The sequence below is a fragment of the Cynocephalus volans genome, chromosome 2 (assembly GCF_027409185.1).
Source record: "Cynocephalus volans isolate mCynVol1 chromosome 2, mCynVol1.pri, whole genome shotgun sequence".
Lineage (NCBI taxonomy): Eukaryota > Metazoa > Chordata > Mammalia > Dermoptera > Cynocephalidae > Cynocephalus > Cynocephalus volans.
In genome coordinates, this window is record NC_084461.1 from 29,017,695 (window position 1) to 29,029,723 (window position 12,029).

Below are 12,029 nucleotides of genomic sequence, written 5' to 3' on the forward strand. Positions count from 1 at the left end.
TTGAAACTGGAGAAAGTCCAAAGGCGGGCTTTAATTCCACATGGAGCACACACACAATGTGTGCTTACAGCCATGTGTGTGCACAGACACAGAGTAAACGGTTGTGAAAGCAGATTTTTAAACATCCTTACGATCACATATCCAGACAATACATTGGGAAGCAACCCACCTATTTCAGTAATCCCTTCAGTGTGTATGTAATTCTTTGAAACCACCTCTGAATCAACATATGAGCAGCTCAAGATAATTACTCCACTTCAGAGTCAAACCTCCTGTTTTCAGCAAAACAGGTGTCACGCGATGTAGTGACCCACTCCTTACCTGCATGTCTTTTGAATGACTTTTGGCTACCACTCAAAGGACAGAGACACTCAAAAGTATGTGGCAGCTTTTGATACAAATTCTGAGAAGAAAAGTTGCAAATATTTGAGTCACACAGCAGCAAGGAACAACTGTGCTGCTTCTTAATGGTGACCACCTGTGGGAGACAGCACACCTGTCAGGCATGAGAGACAGAGGCCAACAGGGGCTCCCAGGAAAATGCAGAGAGGTACCCACATGCCACTACAAATAAGCACACACATCTTCTAATCTAGACACACATCCTCACAAGCAATAAGACGACAAGTATAGGAATGTATATAAAAATGATTTAATCCAAATTTTCTTATCTCCATCTCACAATCTTAGTAAATCTTCCTACCAGGTAGTAGTTCACAGAGAATTTTTGAGATGGGAGAAAACATAGAGATAACCCAGTGGGACCCACTTATTTATAGCTAAGACTGAGGCCTAAAGAGTTTCTGTGTTGGTCCCAGAGTCACACTGACAGTCAGGAACTCTCAATCCTAGCTCTTGTCATGACTACCCCACAATAATTCATTTTTCCTCGAGGCACATGGAAAAGGAACACTGGATACAATGACCTGTGGGCAGCAAATACTTACTTATACAGAGGAATGTCTGGCTCTTTTCCTTCTGTCCTAAGTGTCAAGCAACACTGCTGAAGTTGGGATTTGGGGTCATTCCAATCCTGATTCAAAATGAACTCCTGTAGTGAGTCCCCAAAAAACTATTTAGTAATGGGTTCTGGAAACACCAAGCATAAAGCACACCACTAATTTAAACTTTATACGAGCTTACTTTTAATCGTGGAAAGAAACAGACATTCATGAAAGTATGAACATATTCCAGATCCTTATCAATGTATAGTGCTGCAATAAATGCTGAAAAAAAGAACATTTAAAAATAAACCACAATTTATTGCTATTTACCAGAAAGATGTAACATTAGCTACATTTTAAAAATGTTTTCAATTTCCAGGCCCTCTTTATTTTTTAGCATAACCATTTCATCTTTCTTCAAACAAGATTCTACTCTTTATCACTAATATTAGAAGAAGCAACATAGATATGTGATTGAGATACAAAATCACTGAGTACAAAGACCTAATTGCATTTAGCTAAGGGCTAAATGAATAGTTAGTTAAAAAGACACACAAAATACTGCTGTATAGCAGGAAAAGAATTAAATCTGCAACACAACCTTGTTAACATCAAATAAAACAGATCAGAAATGATACCAGAATAAGCATATCCTTGGGTCCTGCTATTCTCAACAGCAATCTTGAGGAATCACCCATTTACAAAGGTTCTACGTAAAATTCATAAACAGAAATAGGACAATTTATAGATTTAATCTGCCAAAATAGAGGAAAAACTTAGTACTGGACTTAATGACAACATAACAATCTAGCCAGCTTGGCATTAATAAATGGTGACCCCAAAGATGACTTCACTGAAAGGTACCTTAACCAAGTAAACAAATGATGCATTTTTAAAAGAAGGAATATAGTTCTCACTGCTAAAAAGAAAATGCTAGTGACGCTGATCTTAATTTTTCTTTTTGTAATTTTAATCTTCAAATTCCTTTTCTTTATTTGAAAAAGAATTTCTTTTAAGTTCCTTAGTGACATTGCCTTTGCATCTTGTACATGAGCTAGTTTTGCATGGTAGACTTTATTATTTATACATAATTCCAACAGTCAGAAATACCATAACATTAAAAAAAGTTCTAAGACACAGTAAATGGCCCACTTCTTTTGAAGTAATATCAGAAACGATAAAATTATGTGTATAATCCTTTAGTTAGCTATAATAGGATTATTTATAACGCTACCAGACCATACCAGAAACTGCAAAAGATGACACTTGTCCAAAGAGATTTGCACTCGTTCAAAAAAATGAATAATAATACTTAGCGGATAAATTACCCTTCTTTCTTCTGTGCCCCTGTACGAACTCTGCTGGGTGGCAAAAAAGCTGTAATTCACAATTAATTATCTCCATACTCTGTTATGGTTTCACACAAAGGGTTGTGATGGCTGAGTGTCAGGATTGGTGGGGAGGGGGCAAAGGGTGGGTACCACTGAACATAAAATTCATTATTTGCATGTCTTAATTCCAAATTATTCTCCTTCAAATAAACTTTGGTGAAAAGCATAAATAAAAATTAAAATTAAAAAAGACTTCTTTGGCCAGAGCATAATAACAAGAAGAAGAATAAACACTGGTCAATTGGATTTAAACTTTGAACCTGCAGGTTAAGCGAAAAGCTTTACTCTGTAGGACTCACATTCCAAAAGGTCCGCCAAGGTCTTGGTCCGGAGGGCCACCGGCCTCTTGGTTTTGTCGTTTGTTATGGCATACTCCTGCATGCCCAGCTCCTCTGCCACCTTGGCTTGAGTTCTGTTATTCACCAAAGAGCTTCGCAACAACTGGCCAAAAGGAATTGGGATACGTTTAGAGACCCTTTCACTTTTGGTCTTTCTTTTGCTCCCCTGTTGGACCCAACCAGCCTGAGCGCATCTCACTGTCAAGGACACTATGGTAAGTGATGGTCTAAGTTCTCAACCAGCACCCTCACATGACAGTGACCTACTTCACATGCTCTAGCTTCTCCTTAATAACACGCTCTGTCCTGCTATCCTGGATTTTACATAACTGACATTTAAATAGCTCATTTCCTTGCTTATTAGTGGAGGGCGTGGGTGAGGGATACTATACTATGATTAAAGGTCATAGCTTCTACTAAGTTTAATGCTACTAAAAGGAGAAAGCATTAAGTTTTTAAAAAATCAATTTTACTGAGGTGTAATTTAAGTTCAATAAAATGCACCCGTTTTAAGCATATAGTAGGTTTTTTAAAACCTTATACATTTCCATCATCCCAAATTCCCTATACACCTATGCAATCGATCCTCCCCACCCCTCACCAGGCAAACTCAGCCTGCTTTCTGTCACTGTACATTAATTTTAAAGGAGTATTTTGTTAAAGTCTAAATAAGTTTCATGGCATTGCTGCTAATTTTGATATTATAGGATTTAGGGAAGTGATGTTTTAATAAGTATTACTGAAAAGATTTAAATTATTTACATTTTTACTTATATTATTTTAAAGATTTATGCTATCTATCCAGAGTCTAAGTTTTTTCATACTGAGATTCTTTATCTTTAATCAAATTAAGATTATAATTTTCATATTTCAACTTCAGGAATTCAAAACAAAAATTCCTACTAGGAACTTCAGATAGCTAATAGTCTTCCAAGCTCTAACTATCCAAGTAGTAATATTAGACACTGCATGAAAATTGTGCAACCAACCCATCGTAGAGGTGTCCCTAAAACAAGTGGGATTGAGGCATTTAATACTCATTAACCACTCAGTACGAGAGGGGTAGGGAGGGAGGCTGGGAGAAGTGGGTAGATAAAAAGATAAAAACATAAACTAAACATAATTATCCCCAATCTCTAAAATTTTGGGGAATAATGCACCTAAAACTACAACTTTTGTTACAACAGACAGAACAAATTCTTGGTCTATTAAAAAACTTCATCTTTCTTGCTAAGAAACATTCCTGAAAACAGGGGCCAGGAGGAGGAAGCCGCTGTGAGCTGAACTGGGGTTATACCCCTTGCTGTTCCACATCACACTGTTTATTAGATGTAAGTTTTATGCTCTGTGGCTCTGTAGAGTCAACAGAGCTTATGAAAATCAAGATTTACTCTCAGTCTCTGATATTGAATCCTTGACAGTAGATAAATAAGAAACAATATGTTCTTAATTTGTCTGACAATGATCCATGAAGCAGAAATACAACTTGATCTTCACAAGCCACGCTTGCTGTTGAATTTTAGACTATTACTCTTTGCCTGTCTCTGCTCCCTTCCTTCTCCTGTTTCCCTCTAACTCCATCTTTTCTTCAATAGTGTTTCATTAAAATTAATATCCATAGAGAAGCTCAACATTAAATAGGCCTAGTATATAACATTAATAGACGACGCAAAGAATTAGGAGCCCGCCAGCCTAGTATCTTGTAATTACAGAATAATTGAGCTGGAAGGGATATATCTTTAGTTTGGATTTCAAATAGGGGGAATGGGGGTAAACAGTTCTAAGGGTAGAGGCCATGGGGAAATAAGATGGCTATTTTGAGAATATGGCTATGCTGAGCAAGTTACTTCCTCTCCAATGTGTTTTGGTGAGGGGAGAAAATTGTTGAGGCTGTGTATAGAGATTGTTCATGTCTCAGAACCAACAAGCCCGATGCACACATGAGTACACACAGATCATGATACATCACTGGTTACCAGGTCCCAGCTGCCCCTTCCAGTGTCAGGGCTCCTCATTCAGTGTTGTGCAGTAACGCTATCTGCCAGGGAAGGAAGAAGGCAGTAAGGGTGGAAACAGACACGCTCCCAGTTTTATTTAAGACCAGCCCTGGGAGTTCTTAAAGCAGCAGGGTGGCCAGGAGAAAGCGAGATCTGTAAGTTCCTGACAAAATCTCACTGCCCGAACCAAAAGTCAGTGGGAGAAAAGGAAGCTATAAATCACCCATATTTTCATAGTTTAAATTTAGAAGATGAATTGAAAAGAGATAAGATCTTGCTCTTTACCTAAGCAAGAAAGTCCGAATGGCACTTCTTTCAATGCCATCTTTGTCCTTTGCTGAACTGTGCCTCAGAATGAATCATGCTATTTGTCAGACTGGGATCCAGGGGGGATCAACAAGGAAGAAGACCTTCTGAAGTTGTGGCAGTTCAGTGTATCAGTGGTGGAGGCAGATCCCATGTCAGGCCCTGTGCTGCTGACAGCTGAAGATCCTGAGAGGACTGACATCCTGTTGCTGCCTATAGGAACTGATCCTCTCCTAAGAAGTCACACCCAGTCTGGCCTCTGCAATGCACTGTGGTGGCTGCAGTGCCAGCACGGAGCTATAGGTGCACACAGGTACTCCTCTAGACCCAGCCTTCCAGAAAGGCCTCCTGGTGAGCTGACCCTTGAGTAAAGGCGTTGTAGGGGCTCATTCACCTGGCTATAATAGCAGAATCATAAGGTGCTTCTGAGATAGTGGTGCCCAGGCTCCTTCCAAGAACCAAGAGATCAGAATTTCTGGGGATGTAATGTGGACATGTGCCTTTTGAAAAAATTCATTCTGATGAACACAAAAATCAGAACTGAAAAAGACCGAGTCAGCCAACAGGAGAAGGGTGGGTACTGTGCATTGATTGAATTTCTCCCCAAAACACATTGAAACTTGATCCCCATTGTAACAGCATTAAGAGGGTGGGAAATCGATGATTGTGGTGTGAAAGGTGGGGGCATTTAAAAGGTGACTGGATAATGACGACTATGCCCTTTAAAATGGATTGATGGATTAATGGTTTAGTGGGCTGTCACAGGAGTGGCACTTGTGGCTTTATAAGAAGAGCAAGTGAGCACATTAAAGAGCTCCTGCCATCTTTGCCTTGTGATACCCTGCACTGCCACAGGACCCTGAAGAGAGTTCTCACCCAGAAGAAGGCCCTCAGCAGATGGACCATGGACTTCCCAGCCTCCAAAACTGTAAGAAATAAACCTCTTTTTTGTATACATTACCCAGTTTCAGGTATTTTGTTATAACCAACAGAAAATTGACTAATTCAGTACGAAAGGGTTTTCCAGGAAGAGAGAACAGTTATGGCAAAAGCAAGGGGCCATGCCATGACAGGTTACTGGGAAGACCTGGGGGAGAAACCAGAGCCAGGTGAGAGAGAGCTGATGCAGGCGAGGCTGGAAAGTGACATAAAGACTATACTCTCCTGCAGGGGATGAGGGATCCCAAAAGGTATCAAATGGGGGCAGTGGCAAGGTAATTTGTTTTCTTTAGAAAGATCATTTTGGTGGAAGGACTTGAATGGGGTAAGATGTGAGGTTGAAGCCTGCAGATGTTGAATGCTATCAATTACATTTTACAAAGAGGAAATATCTGCTTTTTATTTTGTAGTAGAAATCTAGAAAACAAACATAAAGTACCCAATTAAGCACCAAGCTCAACCAAGCTGCCAGGGTTCAAACTGTAGCTCTAGCACTTCCTAGCTAAGTGAGCCTAATTAAATTGCTAAGTCTCTCTGAGCCTCAGTTTCCTCATCTGTACAATGGAGAAAGAAGTACCTACCCAACAGGGTTGTTATGAAAATTACACTGAATGAATATGTAATCTAATTTGTATATTAGACTGGCACGTAATAAACACAGAAATGTTAGCTGCTGTTGTTATCCACAGCAGCAGCAGCACTATTAGGCAAGATATGCTTGCTCTTCAGTTATGGGGAAAAGGTTCTAGAAAGTTCTAGGAATTCCTCTGGATTTGTTTTCAATGCAGAATGTTCTAGATACCTGTCCACTTATTGTCTTCAAAGTGGTAACCTGTCCTTAACAACTCTTTTTTTTTAACACCCCCCTAAAGTTTAATTTGTAATCACCAGAAACAATGAAAAGAGCTATAATTAGGGCTCTCTATAAACCTGAGAAAAGGATGCTAAATTCCTGGTGCAATGTCAGGGACCAATGTGAATATCCCAAATCTCAAATTCTGGTTTTGAGAATTCGGGATGTTTTCTATTATCTCAGTATAGCAATCTTTCATAATTAAACTTAAATTTTCATAAGAAAACTGTTTATTGACTTAAATCAAACATATATATTGGCATTCTTTCTTTAACTTCCCTATTCACTCTGGATTCTAAGGAAAAAAAAACCACAGCTATGGGACAAGAGCTACCAAAGAGGGCCACCTAGCGTAAAATAAGTAGACTGTGATTTATTATTTTGAGGACTTCAATATAAGAACATGGGGTGAAAGCAGAATATACCATTAAAAGTGACAGCAATGTGCCACACAGGTCTATTAGATTAAGAGTAGTAGCCAGATGGTCTCCATTCCGTGATAACTAAAGAAAAGGCACATAAATGCTAGTAGGTGGAATGCAGGTCAGATACAAAGAGACGAATGATGCCAGTGACAGAAATCCTCAGATGGAGGCTGTGGAATCTATCTTCTCAATGAGATCTTTTAGATAACATACCTGTTTGAATGATTTATGCTCAGTGCTGTCTGGAGGCAGCAGGATAGGATTAGATCACTGGTTCTCAAGATTTTTATTTGTAATCCTTGCTATCTTCCTCATTATCCCAAATCATCCCTCTAAAAACAAACAAAAACTTCTACAAGTTCAGCCTGCTAGTGCATGCCACCACTGGGCACAGAGCCTTGCACACAGTAGGCATGAGGATTAGCAACTATTTTTAGCTCAGTTGCACATAGTAAAAGCTAAGAGAGAAGAATGATACAAAGGTGAAAACTCCTACGGCTTAAAATTTGCAAGTGTCAGAAGACACTCTGGCCTGAGTAAATGCTTTCTTGGTGATGCTTTTGCTATTTACCCTGACCGTATGAGTAGAAACTCTAAAAAAAACAACTTTGGCGTATGAAATAGAACTCATCCCTCTACCTCCTAATTCAAACTTGGTTATCCTACAGCAATGGTACAAGCCTAACATTCTCTCCCAAGTTGGCCTTTTTGAATACCCAGTTTAAAGAACAGTATATTTTTCCTTATTAGCATTCAAAACTTGAAAACCATGATTACACTTGCTCAATTGTCCTATTCCCTGTAAAACAAGTGTGCAAAGGAATGGCTCAAAGCTAACTAATGCCTCCCAATGGGAATTACTGTAGTTGTGTGCTCTTTAATCACGATAATGAATCATTTGCCACCCCACCCCCATGCAACCACGATAAGTAATCCTCCACAAATTTTAAATCAATTTTAATCTTTAGACATTCATAAGTTTCCAGCTTCTTCCCTTATACATAAAGCAACATGCCACTTCCCTCTGTGTCACTTCCTCTTCCCTCTCAATACGCCTCAGGTGCCTGTGAACTCTCACTCCTATTTATTTACCAAATCCGTAATGAGAATCTACTGCATGCTTGGCATACGTGATGAACAAAAGCATGCTTTCCCAGAACTTCTAGTCTAGTGGGGTAAGCAAACCAAAATCAGGGCTGGGAAGGAAAAGAACACGGAATTTTATGAAGGAAAGTTTCCCCTGATCCAGAAATCATGCCCCAACTGATATCTAAAGGAAGAAGAGAAGACACCAGGCAGGTGAGAGTAAGGGCTAGAAGCAGGAAGGGTCCCAGGTAGGAGAAGAGCATGTACAAAGACCCGATGGCAGGAGGGGCCTGGAGAAACACTAAGCAGGCTGATGCACAGTGAAAAGAAGAGCATGGGACATGAGGCTGGGCAGGAGGGCAAGGGCAGACCACCCAGGGGCTCGCCTGTCTTTTAGTCACCATCCAAATAACAACTGAAGAGTGTTAGGCTGGGATATGATGATCATTCCCCAAGGACCCAGAGAATCAGGAATGGAGAAAGCACACAAAAACCCATGCCCTCATGGAGCTTCCACTCTGGTGGGAGAAGACACTCAGTAAACAAGAAAAACATATACTGTGTGCTAATAGAGAAAGTAGAGCTAGAGACAAGGGGCAGGGGTTGCCTATTAAAGCAGGGTGGGTAGGAAGCAAAGGATCTGGCCACATAGACTACCAGGAGAAGAATACTGCAGCCAGATGAAACATCACGTGCAAAGGCCCCAAGGCAAGGGCCAATGTGAAGAGTCTAGGAGCCAAAGTCAGAGAAAGCAGCAGACAGTCAGATCATACAAGGTCTTGTAGGTGACTGTAACAACATCATCTTTTACCCTTGAGATGGGAAGGTTTGGGAAGTTTTGTGCAGAGGAGGGTTGTAACCTGGCTTCCCATTTAAAATGACCCTTCTAAGATGTTTCGCTAAAAATAGGTAGGTGTGGGGGTGACCAGTTGGGTGGCTATGGCTGTAATTTACATAATATTGGCTCAGACAAGGGAGATAACAGTGGAGCTGGTGAGAAGTGGTCAGATTCCAGATAAACTTAAAAGGCAAAATCAATGGCATATGCTAATGGCTGGGAGGTGTAATATGACAGAAAGAGAAGAGTTAAGGATGACCCCAAGGTTTTTAGCCTGAGTAACTGGTAGAATGCTCCTTACTGATATGGAGAACAATGACAGAGAAACAGCTTTTGGGGTGAAATCAGTTTTGTTTTGGACACATTAAGTTTGAGATGCCTAGTAAAAATCCAGCTAGGGATTCGAGTATATCTACCTTTCTAGATATTTGGGTATATCTATATTCAATAGACATATGAGTCTGGAGTTCAAAGGAAAAGTAAAGGCTGAAGACATAAATTAGGAAGCAGCAAACAGATACATTCCAAGCCATGAGACAGACAGAATGAGATCGCTTATGGAGCAGAAGTCAATAAAGAGAAGAGGTCTGACAACTGAGAACTGGGCACTCCAATACCCAAGTGGACTAAGGACAAACAGCTAGTGTAGTCACTGACGATTTGCTGTGAAGACTCCTCTGGCTGCAGCATGGAATATGGTTTGGATGGGGGCATGGGTTGCTATAGAAAAACCAGCATAGAAAGCTGCAAAAATGACTTCATACAGGCCTGAATCCTGCGCCTCCTGAAGAATTCTGCCTGAAAGACTGTCATTCTCTGAGGAAGCATACAAAAACACCCATAAGAACAGCAAAGGTAAGGTTTTCAAATAGTAGCATACATCCCAGGGGAAATCTGGGGACCCAGAGAGCCCACTTTTCTCATGGGAGCACGCTGCATTGCCTTGGGCTTTGTATGAACACAACCTTAAGATTCCTATCCTTTGCAATTTAGTAAATGTCACTCCTTCCAACTGGGTCTCTTTGTCAATCACATTCCTGCAACATTTTGATAGCTATGCAGAAATTATAGCAGTGGTCCAGGTGAGTGAGGCTGGTAGAGAGAATGTGGGTGATGGAGACAAGGTGGTAAGAAGAGGATAAATTCAAGAGATATTCAAGGAATAACACTATTAGGACTTGTGAATGGACTGGAATACAGGTAAGGGAGTCAAAGATGACTCCTAGGTTTGTGATGTGCAACTCTGAATGGGTGATGTTACTATTCAATTACTCAGAGAATGCTGGATGAAAATCCAGGTGGAAGATTATAAATTCAGTCTTGGCTATGTGAACGTGCTAAGAAGGCAGCTAGAAGTGGAGCTCAGAAAAGAGAAAGGGACTGAAAAGATCAGTTTGGAAGTCATCTGCCAACAAGGTGAAACTGATGATATACATGGAAAAGCCTGCCTAGGAGAGACTCTAGTAAGAAGCGAACATGGCCTAGGAACAAACCTTGCAGACACTGGAATATTTACTAAACTGTAGAGAATAAGAGGAGTCTGCGAAGCAGGCTAAGAAAGAGTATCTAGAGAGGTAACAGGAAACCCAGGAAAGTGCAGCATGACAGAAGCTGACAGACACAGTGTTAAGGATGGAGGGAGCAACCACGTTAATGTTGATGAGAGTTAATATCTTTTAAAATATGTATTTAACTTATGACAGATCATCTTTGTCTTGCCAGAAGATCTGTTGGTCCTATTGATTTCTACCAAGGCTTTCTATGAATATAGTTAATAAAACCATCATATCATAATTTTGCCATTTGTTAATACTGTTTTAATAAGCTAGTCCAAAACTCTAATTTCAAGATAGCAAGGCTGATAAACACAGTTTGGATAGAACTATACTTCTGGCATTGAAGTGATTTTGGAAAGAACCCAGAACTGGATTCTAGCATAGTCCTGGTTTTAGCTTTATCTAGACCATGGGTAGGACTCACATCTTTCTGACTCTTGGTTTCATTATCTGTTTAATACTAGGAGTGGCGGGGGGGTGGAGGGCGCCAATCCATCAAGCAGGTGGGAAGCAGTAAATTCATTGATCTATAACATCCCATTTACATGAGATCTTAGAGTTAACAATTAATTTTGTGGGACTACTGGGGGAAATGTGTGTATTTAAAGCACACATCTTCAACACTAGACTCTATATGCCCATAAAATGAGTTACCACTTCAAGCTATTTAGTTTGATTCAGCCATTTTTGGCCAGATACTCTGACACCTATGAAGTCTATTCCCTAATGGGGGATATTGAACATGCGGTTTATTGTCTAATGTAGAGTAAGATACTAGACACTAGTTCATTTCTCATAAATGCTCATATTTTCTTAAGAATTTACTATTAACTCAACAAGGAAACACTTCCTTTTCTGTCTAAAAGCAGTTAACTTTAAAAGGTAATCAAATTTAATTTAAAATTAAATTTAAAATAAGAGTCCTGCTGTTTTTTCAGTACTTATAATGATATATGGGACATAGTAGGAGCTCAATAAATATTCATTGAGTGAATAAATGCTAGGCTTAGAAATTCCACTGAAAAATTACATCTAAACATAGCCAAATCACCATATTCTCCCTTAATCCAATATTTATGTCTCACATAAACTATTTCTAGGGTTCACAGTTGCAAAGATAAGATCTAATTCTATTCAAAGCAAAACAGGCATAAAAATTGTAGAGATGCAAAGTATGACAGACTCATTTACTAGTATCTTTCTTTGCCCAATAATGTACTTGTTTTCTCAATGCCCACCTTTCCAGGGACTTCTCAAAGGTTACTCCTTGTACCTTGAGAGGTCATCATGACTGGCTTCTAGATATGCTTTGTTCACCATTCCGGGTATATTACTTACTGTTATCACAGAGTAAAA

At 39.7% G+C, this 12,029-nt stretch overlaps 1 protein-coding gene across 8 annotated transcripts in view; it reads right to left on the bottom strand.

Annotated features, from left to right (window-relative positions):
• The window catches only part of DROSHA (drosha ribonuclease III), a 116,191-nt gene that overhangs the window by 6,141 nt on the left and 98,021 nt on the right, over positions 1 to 12,029 (bottom strand). For all 8 annotated transcript variants that reach the window (XM_063086520.1, XM_063086517.1, XM_063086519.1 and 5 more), the window contains 3 exons: positions 2,635 to 2,776; positions 1,144 to 1,226; positions 948 to 1,051 (listed from right to left, as the gene is read on the bottom strand). In XM_063086520.1, the coding sequence (XP_062942590.1) occupies positions 948 to 1,051; positions 1,144 to 1,226; positions 2,635 to 2,776 (329 nt within the window). The remainder of the gene's footprint in view (positions 1 to 947; positions 1,052 to 1,143; positions 1,227 to 2,634; positions 2,777 to 12,029) is intronic.